At 38.2% G+C, this 26,607-nt stretch overlaps 1 protein-coding gene across 2 annotated transcripts; it reads right to left on the reverse strand.

Annotated features, from left to right (window-relative positions):
* Nucleotides 1-976: 976 nt before the first annotated feature.
* On the reverse strand, nt 977-26,441 carry RLIM (ring finger protein, LIM domain interacting). Of its 2 annotated transcripts, none has more exons than XM_035028772.1 (4): nt 26,250-26,441; nt 10,311-10,503; nt 9,316-9,399; nt 977-8,023 (listed from the first exon to the last, which is right to left on the reverse strand). In XM_035028772.1, the coding sequence occupies exons 2-4, from the start codon at nt 10,477-10,479 to the stop codon at nt 6,399-6,401; spliced, it is 1,878 nt and encodes a 625-aa protein (XP_034884663.1). In that variant the 5' UTR covers nt 10,480-10,503; nt 26,250-26,441; the 3' UTR covers nt 977-6,398. The 2 variants fall into 2 exon arrangements, with proteins under 2 accessions (XP_034884663.1, XP_034884664.1); XM_035028773.1 differs by lacking the exon at nt 26,250-26,441 and adding an exon at nt 24,375-26,203.
* Between the last annotated feature and the right edge of the window lie 166 nt (nt 26,442-26,607).

Consider the following 26,607-nt stretch of genomic DNA (forward strand, 5'->3'; position numbering starts at 1 on the left):
AAAAAGTTAGCTCTTTTTAATACAGCTATATTAGCAATCCATTTGGAATGTCTTACATTTAAATCTTGCCTGAATTCAAAGACCTCAAAGAAACTGGACCCCAGATTTCCTATTTTTTTAAATGATCATTAAAAGTACAGTTTATACCCCACTCCACTCTGATTAACCAGATCCTCTGTTCCAGGCAATAGTCCCTTCCACCGAATTTCTCTCAAGATGCTTGTGCATTGGCTTACTTTGTTGTCGAGAATGTCAACTTTTCAGTGGCAGTCTTGAGCTTCAAAGAATAGAATCATGAACAACACTTAAAATCCCTGGGACAGTCATAAAGCAAAGAGCTGACCACACCAAAGTTATCCCAAGGAACTGAGTTCCTATGCCAATGATAGGGCTTGGTGGGCACCAGAGGAAATGAAACTAATAAAATTCACCATTGGCTAAACGAATACCAGTACCGGGGGAAGTCTTACCCAGGTATCAGAATGTGACAACCTACTTAAGAAACAAGGACATCTTAGTGGTTTAAGCAACACGTGTAAGAGGTTGGAGATAGGGACAGAAAACAAAAGCTACATGAGCACATCTACACACCTAGACAAGTTTTTGTATTTATAGAGATCAAGCAAGAGAGTAGGCAGGGCGATGGTGAGAATACAAGTAACAGCAAAGATGCACCTACTTAAAATGTCATTTACAGAAGTCTTTCTAGGATTCTTGTATTGGAATATACCTCAACCTTTTATTTTACCACTCGAAGACTAAGCCATTAAACTACACAACATAAAATGGAGGTTATATCCCATAAACCAGTATCTGCTCAAACTCATAGCAGCGAGGAAATCAAAATCAAGGTTGCACGAGAATTCCACTTGATTCTAAAACTCAAGTCTATTTGACATTAGTTGGAGGCAATAGAACTTTGATCAGATCAGATTCCCTTTTAAAGAAAAACCCGAGAGATGATCAAGCACAAATGATCACTTCATGCATTTTATTGATAGTCTATATTTTAAATCTGCAGTATGACATCTTACATAGGGAAAAAGCTTCTTCCTAAAAGATAACTATTAATAATCAAACCAGCTTTAATATGACTGACCTTTCAAGGTCTTGTTTTGCATTAAACAAGTTAATTTTTAGCAGGTATAAAGCACTGTACAAAAAAAAAAAAAAAAAAAAAAGGAAACTGGGTACATTCTCAAAATTTAATACAGGGCTTCCCAACCAGGAGTCTTCTGGATAGATATTGGAGAAGGGTGTTATGTTCAGATTTAAATTGAAAGAAAGTGAGAAACCAGATAAAGCAAGCCGACCAAATTCACTTCACTTTGTGCTCCTTTCTGCTTTTTTGAAAGTCTCTCCCAGAGGTCAGGAAGCCCTGGTATAACAATCACTTTAGTCTTTACAGAACATACATTTATGTGCTTCATGTTCAAAGACATAAAGGCAGCTTTTGTTACTATCCCCCCTCCAAATCCCTTCAGGTTCTTTTGGCTTCAGAAAGCTTCCTAAGATTGCTGCCCAGTTCTTTATATATGAATCCAAGTAAACATCTATACCAAAGCAGCTCTTCCTGGGAGAAGATAAAACAGGCACAGATACATAACCAGGCCAACTGCGTACCTATTCAACTTGATACCTGATCACATGGCCCTATATCTTTAAAAGCAGCACCAGGGACAAATGGAGCTAACAAGAGGTAAAATCCAAACATCGGACAGTTAAAACACATACAAATCAATCAGTTAAAAGAACGTTAGCAGAGGGGCACTAAATATGGTTAAGGCTGGGCAGCTGGTTCAACCATACCTTGGTAGTAGAATAAATCTGCAAGATGAGGAACTGAGAGGAACCCTGAAATAACGAGGCACAGTGGTATGGTGGGGTTCACTTCCATTGCATGTATTTAAGGTTATCATTCAATCCAGGTGACTATAAAGCAGCTTGTGGGTCTTTAGTAAACAAATCCTAATCAAAACCAAGTATCTCACTGTAATTGTATTTGAGAGTGTTGGAGAGTGTTCATTTCCTTCAAAATCGAATGAAAACACCTACAGAGACATGAAAATAACCCTAAAAACTGATACAAACTGTTATCCCTTGAGAGTTCCAACACTTCAATAACAGCTCTATTCTGTGCTGTATTTTAAATACAAAGTGGAGTTATTAAATCATGTGAGATCACTCACCTGTTGGGAATATTATAGTATTTTAGAAATGCTCCAGTTAAGAACTCAATTTCAAAATGTTAAAACTTTTAAAGGGCAAGTACTTAACTCATAGTTGTTTCTTAGTTGCTTACTAAAAATCCAATTTCAAAATAAGTGAAATACTCGTTCCTCAGACCTTGTACTTTTAACTTTCCAAATGAAGCATATTTTTTTTTTGATTTACATTTTCAAATGTTTTTCAAAAGCATACAATTTACTAGGTAACTCCATGAATTACAACACTGTTATTGAATAGTAAACATACTGAAGAATTATACTATACTTAAGGGAAAAAAAAAAAAAGCCTGACACTTTCACATGTGCCTTATCAATCTCTTGCATCACTAAGGTACAGAATACTTTAGAAAGTAGCAATTAGCACAGTCTCATAAGAATAAAAGTGCCCTGCAAACATGGCTTCTATGTACTTAATATTGATAATACATTTGACAGGGAAGCCAGTAAGGTAAAACTTGAAAAACTCAAGGCAGATCACTAATATTTTGTGTTCACAAAAGAACAAAGGAGAATAAAAAGGGGTGGAGGGGAATATCCTCCGTTTTTATAAGAAAAGTATCAACAACCACCACAAGGTGCCACTGTATTCTAGCAAGCGGTAAAAATGGCCTTTTAAGAGGCATTCTACAATATTCACCTCCCTATCACATGGGTATTTTGGGAACTGACTGAAAGTCATGACTGATGCTTGACCCAGTTCAAGTCACGGACATTTGGGAAGCAGGTGGTTAAACAAAAAAAGCATATTAAGTGAAAACCCTTCATAAATACAATCTGAGACACTGACACTAGGAGAGAACACTTGGCACAGAAAGGACATGTTTTCCCAAGGGGGGGGAATTACTTGAGGTAACACTTATAGCTAAGCAGCTTCCTAATCTTAAAGTTTGGATAAACTCAACGATCATGTTTTTATAGAGATTAGATGTGCATATGTGTGTGCGTGTGCACACACACACACCACACATATATAATCCTGGTACTAAACTTTGTTACCTGTACAATTGATAATTTCCTATACTTCCAACACTAATGTGAACACTTCTCTCAACCCCCACCTCCATTAACCATTACCACCACTGAGGTATAACTAATGTGTTCTTTTTAGAGCAAATATTCCAAATTAACAACATGGCTCATCTTCTAGTGTTGCTATAAAGTCTGCACACTTTAAACCTAACTTGCTCAATTTTGTTTTTAGTATTAATAAATCTCAACCTTGTCAGCTGCTTGGAGTTAAACAACGTAACACCTCAAATGCTTCATACCAGTAAGTGAATTTTTAAAAATATCTGAAATACTCGAGGAAACTCAGTTTTTAGTATTTTTCCCTATGCTTCGAACAATGTAATTTCCCAACATTGTTTTTTCTTGTTCCTATTACTGCATGAAGTTCAAACTAGGTCTTCAAGACAGAACCTTTCTGTAATAAAGAAAAAAGTGCAAAGATACAAAATGAAATGTAAAGTCTTTTGCAAGAAAATGCTCCCTCAAGAGAATAGGTGTTTCGGATGCTGGTGGGGAAAAAAAAAACTCTTGCTCTCCATTGTACATCTGACACCTACGAATGACTTTGTCTTCAATGTCCACAACACTAATAAGTATAGTCATGGACTTTGTAAAAAAAAAAAAAAAAAAAAAAAAAAATTAAGTAGCAAATTCCACTAAAATATTTGTATCCATTCTACACAATCCAATGGAAATGAGTGCTATTGAAAAAGGTGTCCACATGCACATGTCCAATATGTGCATTCTACTGAAGGCTAAAAACTTAAAATTCTATTTCCAGTGTTTATGAATAGCTTCAATATCTACATTCATAACCAGCATTCGGCATGAGTTACCTCTTACTTTAATACTTCACAAATGAGTAATACATCTTGGGAGGTTAGGGAGGTACCTGTTGTCAATAACTTTGTTTTATGCTCAGAATGTGCTGCAGTCGTTTTTAAACTATTTAAAATGAACACCCTTATAATGGGACGTTTTATACCAAGAGGAAAATGGGTTTTAAGCCAATCAGGACTACCCTGCAGATCTGAAAATCGTAGATTACACCCTTAGGAAAGGAGACAAGGAGGCTCACAAATATAAAGGAATCCTGACTTTTACATGGACAATTTTTTTTTTAAAAAGATAAAATGTATTACATAAGCGCCATAAACAGTGAAATCTGCTTATATTAAAAAAAATAAGTGAAGCTTTGTTTGGACATTATTTCCTTGCAAGAGCAGTACATATCCTTAGTAAACAACTACCATATTTACAAGTTAATTTCCTTGATACTTAGGTAGGAGTGAAAGCCAGAGGAAAATATGAAAGGATGAGCTTTGAAATAACCTTTACAGCTAAGTTGATAACAGTTAAGGTAGCCAGATAATTCCTGAAGCAGACCTGTTTATTTTGTAGAGTATCTGACTATGCATGGGTAGTTTTCACTTTAAAGACCAAGGATGTGTTCAATTCCTCTTTGGGCACACTATCTTCTCCCAGATAAACAAACAAGCCCTCCACAGTCAGACTAATCCTAACCCCAACTGGCCTCAAAAGAGAAATTCGGCAAGAGTACTGGGGTTCTTCACAAACCTAATCTCATTACTAAGGAAACAACACAAAATGCGTGTCCCATAGATTGTGAGTCAGCAGCCTCATCTTCAAATATGGGCAGCACCATTAAAATTTGAATCTCAAATGACCCAACACAATTCACTTTCAACAAAGGATAAACATCCCTTAGTTCCTCAATTGGCCTTTAAATGCGCGATGTTAGGTCTGTGTTAGATGGTAATGAAATATTAACAAGTGTGCACTGGTACCTTAAATGACAAATCTAGAAAATAACGTAAATTTGAGACTTTCCTATTAGTACACACATCTGTACCAACTTCAATTCTTATGCTAAAAGTGGTTTATAGTCTCTTTCCTCCACCTTCTTTTTTTCCTTTTCTGAGGAGCAGACTTGTGAAAACTTCGATGTAACTTGTGCTACGTGGTAGTGGTTTGTTTGTTTTTAACCAAAACTCTACCAAATTTGTTAATCTACTTCATCAGCTCAAGCAGAATACTGTGTCAAGGACCTCACCATATGAAACCAGTTCCCATCTGTATGATTACTGTCTTCATAAAAATTTTAAATTCTTCAGAGCAGTTTTCTTTACTCCTCCCGTCTTTCATTTCCTGCCTAAATCCAAGTTAAAGTACCAAGTTTCCATTGGTATCTTCAATGCAGTTCAATTCTGCACTCTGTCCTTTCCTTTGCATGTCACAGTAGCTGTTCACATACATTAAATACTAGATATGTTCTGCTCTTGACATCTACACACTTACAAAAGCAGCTTTGTACTTTGTTTGGTGTGTTTTTTTACTATGTTGGCTCACAAAAAGCAGTTTTTTTTCATTTCTAAGCATGGTACTTTACAATTTTTAATGCATTAATACAACAGTGCATTGGAAAAGTACTGAGCCTCTACAAAATAGCTTTACATTTTTAAACAAATGAATGTGATTTTTTTCACTTACACAAGCATAGGCTTTTTTAATATTTCCACAAGATAAATATCTCAATTAAACTATAAGCTCACTCTACAGTGTGCCACAGTGATGGGCTTAGGAGACAGTTATACACTTAGAAGATCCTAACCTTAGTGTTATTTACACTGACGTCCAATATCACCTCATCTGAAAGGTGAACAAATGATATTCAGCATGTAGCTGAATTTGTGCCAACTAAGAACTGGGAATGGTAGAGCTTTAAGCAATCACTTATGAAACATGTACTGTAACTTAGTCTAAACTGGGAATTTCCTTTGCCCTTCTCTCCTATGGCGTGGGAAACGTTAAAGATCAACGTGAAACGGATAAAGAGCCATTGCTAAGGCAAATCTTTTAAGATAACAAAGGAGAAACTGATAAGCATATATGACAAATCATCAGTAATATCAATTACTGGCACTGAAATCAGATTTTTATGTCCTAAAACATTGCTTTTTAAATATTTCCTTTTATTCTGGAACAGAAATTGGAAAAAGGACAATGATTCACTCAGAAAGCAATGACTCAATTCAGGTTGCTACTTTACATTTAAGCACCACTCAAAAAGTGGGCATAAAGCAAGTGATTCCTGTTTGCCCATCACTATACCAGCTACATAGCTGAGAGTTCAGAACTTAATTACACAACGCTTTCTCTGTTCCCAGAAGCTAAGACTGCTCTGCGACAAATAGGACAAGTAGAATTCTCAGATAGCCAGCGATCGATGCAGTGGACATGGTACTCATGGGAACAAGGTAGTTTACGAAGTTTGTTGCCTTCTGTATATTCTGTAATGCAAACACTACAGGTTTTTAATGCATCGTTTTCACCAAAACTTCTCATGGCCAAGTTGTCAATCTGTTCTTTGGTGAGTCCTCTAGGTTGGTCATCATCATCCTCATTTAAGAGGAAAAACTGAGCCAGACTAAGGAAGGGCAAAGAGCCACTTTCATCAAAGGTTACCGGGGCCCTGTGTCGACCCTCTCGTCTGGCACCTGATGAGCCTGATGATGAGCTTCCTTCATTACTGCCTTCAAACACCTCTGAGCTAGTCTCTGAACTTTCACCACTGGAACTGGAACTAGGACTGGAACTGGAACTAGAACTGGAACTTGAACTGGAACTCGAACTGGAACTCGAACTGGAACCAGAACTGCTACCACCACCAGAACCCCCTCTTCCATTCCGTGACTCTGCCCTTTCCACATTTCGACTCGAGACTGAGCCACTAGGCTCGGAATCACTATCACTGTACATAAAGTAGCTTAACTCACCAAAACCTGTCATTATCTGCCTTAACATGGTCTGAATTGCAACAGATGTAGTCTCACTTAAACCGGTATTTAAGATTCTACGAATCGGAATTCTGATGGTACTGACATAGGTTCTCACACCTGCCCGTTCGGAACGTGAAAATGTACGCCTAAAACCTCCTCGTTCACTTTCATAAGTGACAGTATTGTTTGGCGTCTGAGACCTTGACCGAGTTCTGCTAGCTATGCTATCTCTCTGCCGGTATTCTCCAGGACGAACTCTTCTTACTTGAAGATCAAGGACTATGGTCGGAGGTCTCTGTCCTGATCCTGTAGATTCACCACTGCTGGTTGTGTCTGAAGAACCTGCTCCTTGTGAGGCATTTCTTGTTCCAGAAGCTGCAAAAAGACCTCTACTCAGCAAATCGGGTCCACTTATTTGCTGTCTCAATGTCACATGGTGCCGGGTTCTAGAACTTCCCTCGGTCTCATTTACTAAAGGATGCTCGAAAGTCTGAGATGAGATACTATGATGAGATCTTCGTGGAATTTCACTCATCGGATGCAGAGGTGACCTACTTCTTTCAGCTCTCGCTCGGGTTCTCCGATGGTCTGGGCTCCTGCTTCTTGCCCTTCTCTGACCTCTGGTAGGTGCGACTTCTCCCGTTAATGCTTCAGTTGAATTTCGTTCTGATCTGGATGGCCTTGCAGATGTTGATTCAGATCGCGGATTTTCCACTTGCCTTTGGCTGCTGTTGTCTGTATTTTCTCCACCAGAACGTCTTGCAGATGGCTCATTTTCATTCTCTGGATTTTGGCTCCCATTATTACGGTTAACATTGATCTCTAAACTGAATCTGAAATCACCACTGTTTGGATTAGTCCGGCTCACTGCTCTCCAAGATTGGTTTCCTCTTTGCCCACTTCTTGTTGTATTTCCAGTTTGTCTGACAGAGTTAAGCCAGTCTATTATAGAGTCACCATTAGACACATCATCTGAAGAGTCTCCACCTGTTTTTAAAAAAGGGAGGGGAGAGGGAGAAAAAGGAACTACTAAAATTAGGACAATCATGTAATAGTGCTCTGAAACTGTGTTAGAAAAAAAGAACAAAGATTCTGAACAGATTTCACATTTACAGATTTTTGTGAACTATACTGCATAGATTTGCAAGTAAAGGCAGGAATGTTTCAATTCCATTTTGAAAGAGCAAGTTAATCCTAGGGAAATTGAGAGGAAGTTTTTTTAAAGGGAATCTGGAGGAAGTCTATTTTCAGAACTACATCATATACAGAGCCTAGGATACCACTGTGGACTGTCAGAAGACATTTTTTCAGGCCTCTGTCAAAACATTAATCAAACAAGGTAAATGCCAGTTAGGGTACAGGGCTAGTATTTTTGTTCAAATCGCATTTTTGTCACATTTTCATTAGTCTACAACATTTCCTCTAGGATCTTCACTTAAGTGCCTTTGATAATACCGGACTTTTAAAATACAAGACTGTGGTAGCCATTGCAAAAATATAAACAGGGTTTACTGATTCAGAAGTATTCCAATACTTCTTCATATTACCAAGATTTTAAATTAACATGAAATTAGGAGTCCAGACCAAAAATGAATAGTCTGAACCTAGCATGGTACATATAATGGCATGCTCAAGAACCAAACTGTTATTATATAGCATCTTATGTTAGATAGTCAAATTCCCTACAATCCTACTTAAAATTAAAAGCAGGGTTTCTCAACAGTGGCACTATTTCCATTTTGAGCCAGATAATTCTTTGTTGTGGGGGCTGTGCTGTTATGAATTTCAGGATGTTAGGATGTTTGGCAGCATCCCTGGCCTCCACCCACTAGATACTAGTAGCAAACCCCCAGCTGTGACAACAACCAAAAATGTCTCCAGACATTGCCGATGTCCCATGGGCGGGGGTGGGGTGAGGATATAACCCATCGAGGGCCACCAGGTTAGAGAATACAGCCTTTCTTTCTGCTGGTGGAGAATGCACAGGTTTATAAGGAAGAAATAATTCAGCAGGTGGGAGGAAATTTCAACAGAGGTGCAAACTCAAGGAAAAAAAAAAACACATTTAAATAGGCCATTTCTCACTATGTCTCAATTAATACAAACCCAAAGGTGAAGCAGAAAAACAACATGTTGACATTCTCACCAAATACCAAGAAAATGCCAGTTCTCTTTCTGTTAACAGTTCCTTAGCACTGTTTCTGGATAATCTCTGGCTGACCTTTCCTGGACTTCCTTATCTATTTCATCCTCTACCCACCCCCCAAAGCAAAATATACCTCTGTTTTCATCTGAGTTTTGTGGTGGTGGGCCCTCTTTAATTTGTTGTAGTCTTCTCAGCAACTCTTCCTCAGTACTTTCACCTGAAAATAGTTTAGAAATATATGCCAAATTACAAATAAAAACGGAGATGAAAACCAAAGAGTAGGAACCTGGGTAAAATTCACTTCTTTGGGGGCATGACATTACAACTGATGCAAGTTTCTTTCCAGTGTACTAAATGCTTTTGCATACGATTTCTCATTTTTTCGAACTGTAACTCTGCAAGGTAGATATTATCTGCATTTTAAAACAAGGAAACTGAGACTAAGTGAGAGACTGCTGTATTAATAACTGGCAGGGCCAGAATACCAACTGGGGCGTTCTGATTCAAGTCTGGTACTGCTGGCTCAAAATGCACTCCCTCTTCGAAGAGTCATGCTAACTAACACCTTACCTTTTAAAATTTAAATAACGCAAAGGTTAGAATTAAATAGAAATGAGGAGGACCAGAGATAATGAATTTTAATTAGGATCAAAGGGGACATAAATGGGCAAAAGAGAATAACCAAGCACAAAGTTCTGAACTGACAATTTTACCCAAGGACAGCTTTGGAGGATTACAACTGGAACATAATCTAGGAATCAAAGATGACCAAAAAAAAAAAAAAAGTCTGTCCTAGGAACTAACGTTCTCTCATTAGCTCTTCCACACTTAGATTTATCTCTAGTAAATTAAATAAAGCTAACTAAAAACAAAAATTTATTCAGTTCCACTTTTTCAATTCAGCTCGCTCTAAATTCATAATATAAATCATAACTAAAAGATGTGATATAGGATAATTCCAAATAGGAGTGAAGAGAACCAGGCAATTAAGTACAGCAATAAATGTCATTCTGTACCCCTTGTATTAAAATGACACTTCGTAACAGCTGAAGAAACAGATTTTTAAAACAAGTTAAAAAAAAAAAAAGACCAGCAATTTACATATATAAATCTTTACACATCACATACCTGGGGTGCCTAGCAAATTGTTATCCCTCATAAGTCTATAATCTTCTTCACTCAGGTTATTTACAAATTGATAGAAAGCTTCTTCCCGATCCAATCGGTCCATCTGACTTCTGCGCTGTGCTGCAGACTGATCACCACTTCCTTTATCGTTAGAATCTGAGCTTTCCATCTTGATGAACAAGTGGAAAATTATCTACAAGGAGAAAGGAGATCAATCTTGAAAACCAAAGTTAGCATGTGTTCTGTAGAACAGTTTTAATTATGTGAAAATCCAGAATGCAGGTCAAGAAGTGAATTTTAAGACCTCATGTGAATAAAATTTCATAAAAGAAAACTCCTGAAAAGGCCCTGTTACATCAGGAAAAAAGTAGGTCAGGAATTAGCAAACTATGGCCGATGGGCCAAAATCAGCCCTGGTGCCTATTTTTTTCCTTGAGAGCGAAGAATGATTTTTACACTTTTTAAAGATTGTGTTTACAAAAGGGAGATGATGTTTTGTGATGTATGAAAAGTACGTGAAATTCAAATTTCAGTGTTCACCAACTTTTACAGGAATACAGTCGTAGACCTTCACTTACATATTGTCTGTGGCTGGGCCAAGTAGACGTGAGAGACCGAATGGGGCCCGCTCGCTGCTTTGCACTGGGGACGATCTAGGCCTTATGAATCGCAGTAATGTAACCTGACCGCGTGTCAAGTGCCATGCAGATCACCATACCGTGACATTTTAAGAAATGACCAGTGCGTTCTCGTGTCAAATGAAGTCAAAGTGCACTCTGAATGTCACCCTCAAAGGCAGAGTAGGGTATGGATTATTTTGTTGTGAGATGGAAAAGACTGAGACTTACTATGCAACGGCATGACTTAACTGTGCTAAAAGAAAATACACGTTCATACTATCAGACCAAGCATTCATCACCATGTTCCCATTCACAGATAAAGCTAAAGTCTGAAAAACTGGAAAATTTAAAACAAAATATCTCATCACCAAATATTTTCTCACAAGAATAAAAAACAAGGCTTCAACCACAGTTAAGTTTCCAGGTGGCTTATTTGTTGGCTAAGCAAGAAAAGCTGTATTATTGATGGGGAGTTCATTAAACTGTGCTTGATTGCAGAAGCTCAAGAAATGGGTCCAGAGAAAGTTAAGATTATTAGCTTTTTGGTGAGAAGAGTTGCTCAAAAATTCGAGGATATTGGGATATGTCAGAAATCAATTGAAAAAGGAGACAGCAAATGATTTTGAGTGTTTCTTGGGCCTTGATGAGTCGACAAATGTAACTGATTATTATCCAGTTGTTTATTCATGGAGTCAAGTGTTGATTACTCAAGAAGTTTGAAGTAACTACAGAGGTAGCCTCTATGAATAGTCTGCATGGAGCAACTACAGGTGATATTTCAAAGAAGTTGAGAAAACACTAAGCACAGTTTGAAGTGGAATCTGCTAAGATGTGCTACAACGGAAATGGTGCTACCTATTGTGCGTAGAGCAGCAAAAGACAAGTTGGACAAATTTCTGAAGCCTGTGAAAATGTAAAGTGTCTAAAGTCTATGGGTAATTCCTTATATTATTCATCAGCAGGTAGTCTGTAGAAACTATTTGAATCTATCATATTGCTGAACCAGTAGTGTTAATGGTGAACATTATTGTGGACTTAACCATCACCAGTTCTCTGAATTTTTGTCAGAAAAAGAAGCTGAATATCCTAACTTGCCCTACTATTTGTTAACAGCGCCTACATGCAAAACTTACACTGCAGGAAAATCATTTCAGCAAAAACTAACACTGGAATCACAGTGTCAGGCAAGCTGCTTCACGCACTTCTTACGCTACCAAAGAAACGAGAGCTCCGTTCCCATGCAAATTTGTAGCAGATTTATTTTCTAAGGACAAATCACAGTTTCAGAAGCATTTTTTGGACCTCACTGCAAGTAAAGAAAATTTCCTTATTTCAAAATCCATTCAACTGTCCATCTAAGGAGCTTCCACCTAACCTTCAATTCAAAGTGGTAACTCTGCTGTGTAATAGTATGCTAAAAGGTAAATATCAAATGAATTCTATAAATGCCTTCTTTAAGGGATAAATATGCTTCATTAATTTATGCTTGTGGATTGATTAGACAGCAATATAGGCATACCATGTTTTGTTGCGTTTCGCAGATACTGTTTTTTTTTTTTTTAGATTTTATTTACCCATTTGACAGAGAGAGACACAGTGAGAGAGGGAACACAAGCAGGGGGAGGGGGAGAGGGAGAAGCAGGCTCCCCGCCGAGCAGGGAGCCTGATGCGGGGCTCGATCCCAGGACCCTGAGACCATGACCTGAGTCGAAGGCAGACGCCTAACGACTGAGCCACCCAGGCACCCCAGATACTGTGTTTTTTAATGAATTGAAAGGTCTGTGACAACCCTGTGTGGAGCAAGTCTGCTGGTGCTATTTTTCTAGCAGCATTAGCTCACTTCCTATCTCTGCCTCACATTTTGGTAATTCTTGCAATATTTGAAACTTTTCATCGTTATTGTATTTGTTAAAGTGATCTGTGATCAGGGATCTTTGATGTTGGAATTGTTTTGGGGTGCTGTGCACCACACCCATACAGGCCGGCAAACTTAACGGATAAATGTGTGTGTTTTGACTGCTCCACTGACCACCTGTTCCCCCCTCCCCCTTTTCTTGGGCTTCCCTATCCCGAGACACAATCTTGAAATTAGGCCAATTAATAAACCTACAATGGCCTCTAAGTGTACAAATGAAAGGAAAAGTCACACATCTCTCACTTTAAATCAAAAGCTAGAAATGATTAAGCTTAGTGAGGAAGCCATGTCAGAAGCCATATCAAAAGCCACAGTAAACCAAAAGCTAGGCCTCTTGGGCCAAACAGCCCAACTGCGGATGCAAAGGAAAAGTTCTTCAAGGAAATTAAAATTCACTCCAGTTAATACATGGACGATAAGAAAGTTCAGCAGCCTTATTGCTGATATGGAGACAGTTTTAGTCGTCTGGATAGAACATCAAGCCAGCTCCACTATTCCCGTAAGCCAAAGCCTAATGCAGAGCAACGCCGTTTAACTCTCTTCAATTCTATGAAGGCTGAGAGAGGTAAGGAGGCTGCACAAGAAAAGTTTGAAGGCTGCTTCATGAGGTTTAAGGAAAGAAGTCATCTCCGTAACACAAAAGTGCAAGGTGAAGCAGCAAGTGCTGATGCTGAAGCTGCAGCCAGTGTTGTGTCAAGAATCTCTACCAGCAAAGATTACAACTTGCTGAAAGCTCAGACGATGGTTAGCACTTTTTAGCAATAAGGCATTTTTAAATTAAGCTATGTGTTGTTTCTTAGGCATAATGCTATTGCACACTTAACAGACTACAGTACAGTGTCAACGTAACTTTTATATGCACTGGGAAACCAAAAAACTCATTTGACTTGTTTTGTTGCAGTATTTGCTTTATTACGTTAGTCTCGAATTAAACCTGCAATATCTCCAAGTTTTCTTGTACCTGTATGTGTGAAAAGACATTATCAAAAATGAAATATGGAAAATCTCATTTCAAGTCAGTAACACTAGAGGAACATCTGCAAATAACTTTGATGAGGAGTATCTTTAGCCCAATTAAGCAAAATGTCATCCCTCCAAAAGAGAATGCCATTCTTCTCATTATTCGACCTATATTACAAAAACACCAATCCATTATTATTATAGCATTTTGAGTTTTATCAAGAAAAACTTTGTAGAAATTTGGGCTTCTCTTTATATCTAAATAACTACGTAATATGCTCAATTTTGCTTTCTGATCAGCAAAGCAAAAGAACAAATTACTACCTGGCTTTTCTATTACTCTCAATTAACCACTCCAATGGTCAACAACAGTAGTAAGCAATCTAAAACAAGACTCCAAACAAAAACTTTCAGCCTCGAGTTCTTTTCCTTACAACCCCAAGTTGCCCTTAAGTTCACACTGAAAAAATAAAAGTTAAGTCCATGAAAATATGAAAATCTGATTTGTGGAAGAGGTAATCTATATTGGTATACTAAGATTTAATTCCACACATAACACATAAAGTATCTGGATGTTCATAATTCAATTCTAAAGGGAAAAATAAAAACAAACCCTCTTTCAGATAATGAAAAACAAAACAAAACAAAACAAAGAAGCTTCTCTACCTGTCTGGTTTTTTGTAACTTGGAACTTTAAGAAGATTGGAAATCAACAGCTTAAAGTTATATAGGCCAGGCAATGAAAAAAAAAAAAAAAAAAAAAACAGAAGGAAGCCAAATTTTTCCATATGTAGCTAAGGAATACAATTTGGTATTGGGAACAGTAAGCAGCTAACTTAAAACAATACAGAAAAGCTCAAAGGAAAAAGATACTTCAGCCATAATTCTTCAAACCAAATAAAACCACCAGTAATATTCACTAATGTTCTTAAGTACTTAATATTTTGAAAGTTAACAACATGAAAGTTAGGACAAAGTCCACTTGTGAAGGATCAGTAAATAGTTCTAAAAATAATTTATAATTTTTTTAGAGAGAGAGAGCATCTGTGGGGGGGGGGGGAGAGAAAGAATCTTAAGCAGGCTGATGCAGGGCTCAGTCTCACTACCCTGAGATCACGACCTGAGCCAAAATCAAGTCAGACACTTAACCAACTGAGCCACCCAGGTGCCCCCAAAATAATTTGTAAAAAAGTACAACTCCATAGGGTTGAAAGACTTTCAAAACATAAATCTTCAAAGAAGACAAAAATGTCTGGTAAGTTCTGACATTTGAAGGACATGAACCAAAGATAAAAGAAAACACACACACCAAGTACTGTTCTAAGAATGGGACAAAGTCTTAAGAACAGTGTCAGGGAGGTTAAAGCCCATGTGGAACAGAAACTTGCAAAAATATGGGAGATTTTAAAAATGGCTTTGAAAAACATAATAATAAAGGAAAAGAAAGAAGAAAAAAGAAAAACAATCTGAAACAAGAAAGGGGTCTTGTGTTGAGTGGGTGGGGAAACAGGTATATGAACAGAAGAAGAAAAGTAGAGGCACTCAACTTCTGTTTTGTTTCTATTTTATTCAACGAGGACAATCACCTCCCAACCGGAAACAGTGGAAAAACAAACTTCTCAAAGAGAGAATCAAGACCCCAAACTGTAAAACTTCTAATGATAATCTTTGAGAAATCACAGACAACAGGAGAGATGCTAAAAAGATTAGTTTTTAGAAATGACCGTATCTTCAAATAAAGTGAAGTCTATAAACTGTAGCACAGCGAAATCTGACAATAAACCTGGGCGGGGGTGGATTCTGCAATAGACTATCAGATATATTGCAAACATGTAGAAGTAAATGTGTTCACCAGAAATGGGGTTCACTGCCAAATTAACCTCATTTGCTTGACCTAGGGATGGTTCTCAACCTTGGCTTGCACATTAGAATCACCTGGAAAACTTTCTCTGGGGTTGGCCAGACAGCAGTATTTTTAAAAAATTCCACAGGTAATTCTATTGTGCAGTTAGGGTTGAGAACCTCTTCGATAGGGGCTTGTGAGGAAAACACTGCTGACTAGTCTGGCTTGATTTCTGTAGAGTGTGAGGAGATTTTACATCCTTAGCATCACGGAGAAATGGAGGTTAGATCAGTGCTTCTCTAGCTTCAGCATACAAACGAATCAACTGGAAATCTTGTTAAAATGCAGATTCTGATTCAGTAGATTTGGGATGGGGCCTGAGAACCTGCATTTTAAATAAGCCTCCAAGGGCTGCTGATCCTAGAATCACAGTCTAAGTAGCAAAGAGCTTGAAGACAATACAGTTTAAGATTCACAGCTGTCAAATACCACCCTCAAAGGTTATAGAGCAGTGTTAACTTGCAAACAGTCCTGTCTTTAGCATTTAAAAAAGAGCCATGTTAAAAACATGCTAACCAAATCTAAGCAATTCAAAGCTGGGAGTTAGTAATGAAGATGTATGCATATGACAAATAATACTCTGAATTCTCAGTGGATTGTGAGGATGAGCTGAAATCAACAAAAACGATGGTAAATGTGCTTTCCTGAACACTTCATGAAGAACTATCAAGCTAAAATAACCCACATTAAGAGTACAGAGTAGGGGGAAAACCTACTCATGTGACAAAAGCAGTTCACATGAAGACCTGAAGGTTTTTAATTAACAAAAGCTCAATAAAGAGCCCGTTTGACCTGGCTAAGGAACCTAACAGAGTCCCATACTGCTTTCACAGACCACAGTGCTCAAGTAAAAGTAGTAACAGACCCACTGCAACCTGTTGTTCAGCTCTAGAGTGACCAAGATGATAAGCCAGGGAACACCATAAAGGAAATGCTGAATTACCTTGTTATGTCTAGCCTGAAGACAAGACTAAAACTGGGCATGATTACCAATGTCAAATATTTAGAGTTATAGCATGAAAGAAAGCAGAACCACAGAATCAAACTAGGGCCACTAGTTGAAGAACTATGGAAGCAGGTAATTCTCTTAATCCAATGGTCTAACGATTAAATTGTCCAAAAGTGGAGATGCCACCAGCCTCCTGAAGCAAGCAAACTACCCATTCTCTGGAAATATTCAAGCACAGGCTGGATATTAAACGAAGATTCCTTATTAGGCAGGAGTTTGAACAGACTGACTTCAAAAGACCCTTTGGACTAAAATGTCATTAAGGATGGGAAAGTCTCTTGGTTTTCTATTCTGGGCCTAGGATCCTATGAAGCTACATATTCCAGCGCCACAATTTTGTTGTAACACTTTGACAAGACCAATCCACTTAAGTTGTTCCATCCCTGCCCTCCAACACACCTTGTACTTTACTACCTTCACACTTCTACCAACCCTGTTCCCTCAGCCCTTTCTCAGTCTCTCCCCATTTCACTCACCCTCTAAGGTTCAATGAAATCTTACCTCCTAAGAAGCTATTACTAGCTCAGCTAGCAATTTTTTCATCTCTTCACACAGTGTTTATGCCACTAAGAGTGGCACATTGTGCCGTGCAATTTGAAAAAAATTGTAAGGTAGAGAAATTGCACATATGGGAAGAATTTCAAGGTGTTCCCAATATACTGTTCACGCTCTATAAACCCACGACTTTTACATCCTCTTTATGTTCTCCAAAACTAAAATAATGTTGAATACTCTACAAATACACATGGAATAGATGATTCTTTCCTATGCTCACCAGTCTTCAAGATTCATTCTTGACCTTTTAGAATTTCTATCATTTCCTACATGCTATGTAGAGCTAAAACACTATACCTCTATTCAAAACCCTACTGACACTGTGGTTTTAGGGACTGTTGGATCCTAAATAGCTCTTGCCCGGTGAGCTGAGGGGTTAGTGGATTCCATGCAAGAAGAATTTTTATCCTCGTTTAATTTTATCTTTAAATTCAGTATTTTAACAATGAGACACACTCACAAAGCAACACAGGATTGTCCAAATCACTATTACTTCCACAATCACATCCTGTTATCCTTGCCCCCTCTCATACATGTACCAGAGAAAATCAAGGAAAATAATTTCCCCACCCCTGCAACACACTTTTTTTTATTATTTTTGAAATAAACTGCAACCAGACCAGCAAGGCTTCATTAAACAGAACACACAATATTTTTGCTAAGGTATAGGTTTCCATTAAAAAAGCAGTTTGTTGGGACGCCTGGGTGGCTCAGTCAGTTAAGCATCTGCCTTCGGCTCAGGTCACGATCCCAGGATCCTGGGACTGAGCCCTACATTGGGCTCCCTGCTCCACGGAAAGCCTGCTTCTCCCTCTGCCTCTGCCTACCTGCCGCTCCCCCTGCTCGCTCACTCTCTCTGTCAAATAAATAAAATCTTTTTTTTTTTTTAAAGTAGTTTGTTTTTTTTTTTGTAGGTGATTAGGGAACAGGGAGAAAAAAATCTGATTTGCTCCCCTACATTTGCCTCCTTTCTGCCTTACTCTGCATTTCCCCTAGGCTGGGAATGGGGGTCAAAAGATTTTAGCACTGACAAGACACCTTTACCCTTTGAGGACATTTAAGGGTTGAGTTATGGCTGTAACACCTGCAGAGTTCCCGTGGACTAGAAGTAATTACGTGGGGGGGGGGGGGGGGGGGGGGAGAAGGAAACCCTGAATGTAAGCAATGCCCTCAAACACCTTGTAAAATAATCTTACACAAACAACCCCCCAACCTCCCGACCCCCACCCATGAAGTTGGTCTTATTTTAAGCAGTCCCTTTACTACCTAAGTGGCACAAAATGAAAAATATAGTAAATTTAAATCACAGGTTCTGCCCCTGGTAGATGTAATATCACCACTGGTGAGTGAAAAATGAACATTTTAATGGCTAAAGCATGCCAAAGATGCCAGGACACCATAATTCAAATGATCAAATAGAGCTCTCTCCATTTTGGTGTCAAATTTTAATAAAGAATTATGTTACCAAAATGGGTCTCTAGAGTCTACCCTATGGTGGACACTGCAATACACTTCCAGTTTACCTAGTAAAAGGAAAGAAGGATCCTCCCACACTCCTGGGCTCCTTCTATCATCATAAAAAAGAGAATCTTCAATCTACTCAGTTATCTTACTCTCAGGTATAATACTCATGTGCATAAGTCAGAAATTTTGGATTAAATATATGATTATAATCAGCCACTTTAAACTTAAATATTTCTATGAAAAGCTTACCAATAAAACAATCTAAGAGAATACGTAATTGTTAAATCACTTAAGTCTCTCCCTAGTTATAAACAATACCCACCACCATGTATTTACACAGCCCTTCCACTTATATTTCATTTAATCCTCACAACAATCCTGGGAAATAGAGGAGTATCATCTCTATTTTGCACCTAAAGAAGTATAGAAAGAGAAAGTGATTTACCAAAGGCCATGTGGCTAGTAAGTGGAAAGAGCCAGTAATTAAATCCAGGTCTCCTAATTCTAAATCTAATCCACTTTTCACAAATGAACAACTGTCTCCCAATAATATCCCAGAACTATAGACTTTAAAACACATTCCTTCAATCCCAATAGGCATGTCTAAAGTATTCAACCTCACTATAAGCTTTTTATACCATGTCCACTCTGGGTATGAAAACTTCCAAAACAACAAAACCCCTTTTATAAGCAGTATGAACCAAGCAGGACTTATTTTTAAATAAGTCAGGTTTTAGTATTTTTGTTTTAAAAACAAAAAATAGCATATTTTATTAACCTTCTTTCAGAGTACTGTGTGCCAATATATCCAAATCCATTCCTGGAAACAAGCAGCCGAATTAGAAATTTTGCCCAGTCATTTCAGAAACTACTCGTTTGGTCAATGAATGTGTGACTGTGTCAGGTAAATTCAACTCCGGGAGGACAAGCCAGCAAGAAAACCAAACCTGAGGTTTATTCTGTAATCAGGGAATTTAAAACAGATTTTATTCACCTTGAAAATTTGAAAGCACTGTTAGTGATCTCCATTTCTTCTCTAGTCATTATCATATATTTGTATAAGTTATGCAACTTACTATGTTTCTGACCACTGTTAAAAGTATTTCATTAATTCTCCTCAGCCATGTACTCCAAACTTTAAAAAATGTAATTTTGTTATATTAGGGTGAAAAGTCACTTAAAACATAGCATTCAGGGGACACCTGGGTGGCTCAGCCGGTTAAGCGGCTGCCTTCAGCTCAGGTTACGATCTCAGGGTCCTGGGATCAAGACCCGCATCCAGCTCCTCGCTCAGCGGGGAGCCTGCTTCTCCCTCTGCCTGCTGCTCCCCAGGCTTGTGTTCTCTTCCTCTCTGACAAATAAATAAACAAAATCTTAAAAAAAAACCATATTGTTCAGTACAAATGGGTCTGGAGACCTGGTGCTAAGTACACACATATTATATTCAATAGACATACCGCATCACAATACCCAATGAAGGAGACTTATGGCACCAAAATATACTGTTGAACAAAAGACTTTACAAAACTAAATTCTGAAATTCAAATGTCTGTGAATATCAATTTAAAAATAAGCCACATCTATTAAGTCTAGAATAAATAATCTGTTAATAACAAAAGGTATAGTGAGAGGAAGGAATCAAGGTAACCTAATTATCAACTAACTACCAAAGTATCTTGAGCATTTTCATCTTTTGTGTTCATATAAGCTCCAAACTCAATAGTGTTCTAAAGCAGAACATGCCACTTAAAAAAAATCATAGTATCAAGATAAAAATGTGTCATACTGAAAAAGAACAAGCATCATTCTGTTTGCAACAGAGCTTCATGAAGAACCTCAGAGAATAAATGAAAACTAATGACATGTGATCCTTGTCAATAAAGAAAATAGTTCAGTAATACCACTGCCAAAATGAAAAATATCTCATGTAGTTTTTAGAAAAGTCAAACACAAAGAACCACTGAATTTGAGGTCAGGGTGTAAAGTACCATTATGTATGTAGTCACCAAAAGTGTTGAGAATTCTTCATACACAAAATGTTTAATTAAAATTTTACAGCATTTATAACAAATAAAAGATAATTAACAACCAAATAGCTTTTTTTAATCCTATCAGTAAAAGGGATGGAATTTAGTTCTGTGAAAAGGAAAAAATAGGAGATACTGGGTTCTAGTCTTGGCTGTAACATTAACCAGCTATGTGGTCAATTCACTTAACCTCTTGTGCCTCAGGATCTTCATCAATATTAAGGGCACTGGATTAAAACCATCCATAAGGTACCTCCCAGTTCTATGAATCTGTGATTATGAATAAAATATAACCCAGGTCACATTACGGTAATAAAAATAAAACTAAAGAAACAACATGAATAACTAGGATGCAAGCTTAAAAAGCTGTGCTTTTCTCACTACCATTTCATTTACGCACTTCTACCTCCCTTTTTTGACTCTCTCACCTTTTTCAAAACAAATATAAAGCATCCCTCTCTAAAAAACAGGACAGGGTTGATGTTTCACTGCCTTTACCTACTGCATGATACCTGTCACCATCCACACAATTTGTTGATTATTTCCAATACTGGCCTGTCAGAGGATGTTACCAAGACTTCTACCACTGTTGATATTATCACAGCAATACAAAATTATAAAATATTATTGCATGGCAGTGTTACTTTAGCCTCGTTTATATTCTTCTATCATTACCACTTGAAAAGGAAAGCAGAAAAAAAAGGATTCAGAAACGTCCCTCAAGTGTCTAATCTCTTGGCAGGAAGTCTACTGACTTGCAGCTTACAAACAGTTCTATCACAATCCTCTAAAAAACAGTTAAATAGAAAGACTATTAATAAGAACGTCAACAAATCAGAGGACAGAGATCAAAACAAATGCTGCCAGTTCACAGGAACAAGGTAGTTAAAAAAGGAAACCATTATGATGACATTTCTATTCACTCAAGTATTTTTAGACAGTAAATTTAATCTTCGATTACCCATTCCATGTTTTTATTATTGAGCTATTCTAATTTAGTATTAGAATTTGGTCTTATCCACACAAACTCAATTGTGCCTTCTCATTATTCCCAAGAAGTCAAAAAATGACTCAAAAACCCAGAATGTTTATGTGTTTATAAAAAAAGTTATTAATGTAAAATCACTGATTACCAGCAATTTTGGTGTTAATCGATAAGGCACTATCTTAATTTAAGAACATGAGCTTTCCATCAAAAATTAACTTCTTAATAAGTGAAGCAAAGTTTTAAAATTAAAATCCCTTGACCAAAAAAGAAAATATTATCTACACAAATGACTTATGTTATTTGAGGAAAACAATTTTGTGTTACAGAACCAAACATACTGACAACTGTGCTTCCTGAACCAGTGTTCCTACAAAGAAATGATGACAAAAGTGACCATATGTCCCCTGTTTGTCCAGAAGGGTAGCAATCTACACCTGTTATCCCACAGTAATTATTAATACGGCCCTCTTTCACTCTCAAAAGCGTTCCTGCTTGGATAAATTAATATGGTCACCTTAGATGTAACTGACACTAACAGGAACTTTGGTCAATAAAAAAAAAAAATGAAAAATGTAATTAAGAGTTAACTTCTTTTCCCCTACAGTTAAGTGGAGAGTAAGAGGAAAGAGATCATTTTTCATTCTAAAGAAAGTTTAACACACTGAACACAAATATCTCCCCCCCATAAAGTATCATGTTCATCACCATGCAAAAGTTATGATAGCAGCCCAATCTGTAGTCGTGAAATTACTGCACAAAGTCCACAAATCTACATACACACCACAAACTGTCTATAGATATTTGTCTCACATGTATGTAGGTACTATTATGACTAATGAAATTAAAAGTCTTGGTTCAGAAAATCTACAACAAAAAGATCAACTATATACTTCAGAAACAAAACCACAAGTTCATAAACATATTCCTGAATTATTTAAAACTGCCAAGATTTTCATATTAAAGAACATATCAATTGATGACAGGAAAAATGAACTGTTTGATTATCTGGGAAATTTCCATATTCAAGGGTGGGAAAAAAATAATGGAGGAAAAAACAGACACGGAAGTAATACTGCTTTCTTACACTGGTTATCAAAATGTCAAGGGATTATGTAAACTGATACTTTTTGAAATCGATGGGCCATAAGGTTTTGGAAATCTTTGTGTTACACAGAGATAAGGAAGTAGACTTACAAAAGAAAAACATGTCCGAGGCAGTGGCCCAAAATTCTAGCACCTCGTTGGTCTGGATTTGAGAGCGGACTTTTCACTTTCTAATTTGTTACCCACTCTATGGTAAATCAAGACACAAGAGGCTGGTGAGTGATTTGCTCTATTTTGCAATCTACTAGGGCTATGTATAAAGTAATATACACATTATAACTCCATAGATACAGATGTCCCATTTGACCTACTGTATTATTTAAGTCCTTACAAGATGTTCACTAACCTGAAAGAATATATCCAACCAACCTAACATTTTTAGATATCACTTCACTAAGCTATTTCTTAAAACCATTTCTGATTTTAAATTAGGTGTATCAAATTATATCACAAGCAGTAATAGCTGAAACAGAAGCCATGCCATAAAAAAGGGAAGAGAGTAATTACTAAAAAAGTCTCACTTGCATCATAAACCAGACTCTATTTAAGTGGGAACAAAAGTTTTGATATGACATAACCTATAGATTTTTTTTTTACTACAACCTTTATTTTCTTTCCATCTGCAATCTAATTAGAGAGCAATTAAGTCTAGAGGCATAAAAGTTTAGTGACTTCAGCATCAGAGAGACCTGGGTTAAAATGGGGGCTCTACCACTTATTAGCTATTTAATTGAGGACAAATTGCTTAACCTCTTTTGAGTCTCGGTTAGCTCTGTAAACTAGTTAATATCCTCATGAGGCTTTGCTGTGAGGATTACAAAGTCATGCAAGTGAAGCACAGGACAAAGCACATTAAGCTTTCAATACAAGTTAGTTACGAATTTAGCCTAACTAACTCCATCCCAGTCTGCCTGGGGCAGTCCAGGTTTGCACCTGTTGTCCAGGCATAATTATTAATAATGTCCCTTTTGCTCTTAAAAGCATCCTGGCTAAGACAATAAATTAGGTGGTTACCTTAACAATGATGATGATGAAAGGAGTTAATATCAGAGTATTACATATCAATTATGACTTTTTGGATCTTGAAGGAAAAAAAATGAACACCACACAAAATAATGTAGGATTATATTCCTGTAAGATATTCTACTGATATTTCATTTAGTTATGCAATGAACATTTAAATGCTATTTATTTAGACCCATCCCACCCCAACAATGATTTAAGGCAGCAAACTTCCATTTTGTTCTTTCTGTCCTATACGGGTGCTGGTAAACTTCAGACATTATTTTAAAAGAGGAAAACTCACAAATAAAACACTAGTGGAGTTCCAGCTATTCAGACACACTACCCTTTGAATTTCCAATAAAAAATACCCATTCTCATCATGAAGAATGCCCAACACCAACAAACATATATCAAACAAGCCCATCCAATTACAGGGCCTGCAAAACAGAATAAATACTTTTAAACATGCATTCTACACAAAAATCATCAGGAGACGCAACAAAAAATAAATTACCTGACTGTTATGACATAGTATTGTAATACAATAAACTGGATTTTAGTTTTCTTCACTCTCTGCTCTAGAAAAAAAAAGAATCCATTATTCTTCCTCTTTCATAAGATATACATTTTCTATGAAATAGACACATCCTAAAAAAAAATCCTATATATTTTAAGTTACACACCCCATAACCCAACCTGATTTAATACTACTATTAGGATATTTGGGGAGATGGAGGTCAGAGGAAACCAGGAATCTTGTGTTAGATATAAGATTTCCTTTAAAGGCTGAAAGCCAATCTACCTTTTAATATAAGCTTGCTTAAAATAGGCCTTTCCTTAACAGACCAGTAGTATCTTCAGATTCTGATAGTCACTTTCAAGGACTTATTTGGCACATTATAGTAGCCTATGGCAGGAACTAAAGTATGAACGATCATCAGGACGTTTAGGCTAAAGAATGAAACATTTTTCAGTTTAACAGTCTCCTAAAATCATAGTTAAAAAAGTATTTGGATTGGTCTTCCTGGGTACTTCATTTTTATAATCTAGAAACTGATTTTTGGGGGGCTATAATTGTGCCTGCCTGGTCTCAAGTCATCCAGCATGGACATAATGTACCTGATAGGATGATATGAGTAATTTTGTCTTTAATCACGAAGAATCAAATAAATGATTCTAGTAGTAGAAACGACTAGTAGTACGTTTATTTCTTCCTCCCTTCAATCATCCAAAGCGACTGCGGTTAATTCTGATTCAGGAAATGCGGGCTCATCATTTGCACCAAAAAATTATTGTGGGACCTTGCAAATGGTGGATGACAACCTGATATAAGCGCTTCCTCTTGCCCCCAAAAGAAAAGAATGACCTAAATAACAAGATTGCTAGGCCTCAGATTCCCGGACTAACCTGTGGAATTAAGTATGGGGAAACTGTCTAGGGAAGGAACGTGGCTGTCTCCTCCATCTTGAAATTAATCAGCATAAGGGAAAAAGGGACTGAGTATTCAGGAAGCAGAAGCCCAACCGGTTAATACTAGTTACTAAAGCTATGGCGTACGTGGCAGGTACCGCCCGCAGAAGCCGAGACCCTTAGGCTTTTCTTTTTGAGGGGGGAGGGGTTGGGTTGTTGGCGGATTGAACCGAAATTAAGTTGAAAATCATTTGGCCCAAATCCCACCCTTACCCAGGGAAAAACAAGAAACACGCAACGGCTTTTCCCTGCCTTTTCGGGGGATCCCTGCAGTGATAGCTGGCAAAGGATATGCCAGGGTTATTCGAGTCAGGGAGTAAACCACAGTTTCCCCAGATCCTCAGGGAAGATGTCATCGTGGCCCCAGGGGCGCCTAATTGATAGTGCCCAGCAGAAGGGCTCAAAATGGGGTTTTGCAAATCCTGGGAAATCTAAAGGCCCAAGAGTTCCCAGCATCTGACTTAGAGCAGCCTGATTTTTTTTCCCCTTTTCCCAAACCCAAGCCCGCCATATCAAAGGGGGGTGGGGAGGCGAGGGAAGCCTCCAGAGAACCAAAGAGAAAAACCTGAGACGATCGAAGATTCTCACGCCTGAGGCCAACACTCAAAAATCGCCTCCCCCAAATTCTTAAGGCTGTGGAGGGCCCCGGCTTTAGCGCGCACCGCCACGGAGAGGAAGTACTACCCACCTCCTTCCCCTTCTTCAAGAGACTGTGACTATACACCCAACTAAAATGGCAGCGGCGACTACGCCACGGAGCCCCCCGCAGCAATCAGCGCCTGGGGTCCGGAGGCGGTGCTGAGCGTCCGCCACGACGCGACACTCAGGCCGTTTTTAGAGAGCGCGGCAGCCGCGGCTCCGCTGTCTTCCCCTCGCTCTCCATCCATTTCTCAAGAGGATTTCCCAAGGCTTCACTTACTGGGTTTTAGTGTCGGGTCCGACTCTGTCGGTTCGGCCGCCGCCGCCGCCGCCGCCGCCGCCGCCGAGGCTCCTGCGCGCCTCCCCTGCCGCTGCTCTCAAGCCCGCCTCCGATGAGTCGCTGGTTGAGACCCGCCTCTAGCCCAGCGCCTGCTCGGAGACGTTGCTCAGGCAGCCATTATCTTCCCCATTGTTACCAAGCAGCGACAGGAAACGACTGCCCACAACAGGAAGTGATGATGCCGCGTCCCGGCTCCGCAGCCCCACTCCCAGCCTATTAGCCAATCCCAGGCGATTCCTCGAAAAGGCTCGGCGGGAGGAAGAAGGGGGCAGCCGACGACGCGGCAAGGCGGGCCGCG

Source organism: Mirounga leonina, unplaced genomic scaffold (assembly GCF_011800145.1).
Source record: "Mirounga leonina isolate KUSES-001 unplaced genomic scaffold, KU_Mleo_1.0 Mir_204, whole genome shotgun sequence".
NCBI classification, from domain to species: Eukaryota; Metazoa; Chordata; class Mammalia; order Carnivora; family Phocidae; genus Mirounga; species Mirounga leonina.

Coding starts and splice junctions, on each gene's coding strand:
- RLIM (XM_035028772.1), bottom strand. CDS start 10,479: ATGGAAAGCTCAGATTCTAACGATAAAGGAAGTGGTGATCAGTCTGCA. Junction 9,400..10,310: donor CAATTTGCTAGGCACCCCAG/GTATGTGATGTG, acceptor AACTATTTTCAG/GTGAAAGTACTGAGGAAGAG. Junction 8,024..9,315: donor AAACTCAGATGAAAACAGAG/GTATATTTTGCT, acceptor TTTTAAAAACAG/GTGGAGACTCTTCAGATGAT.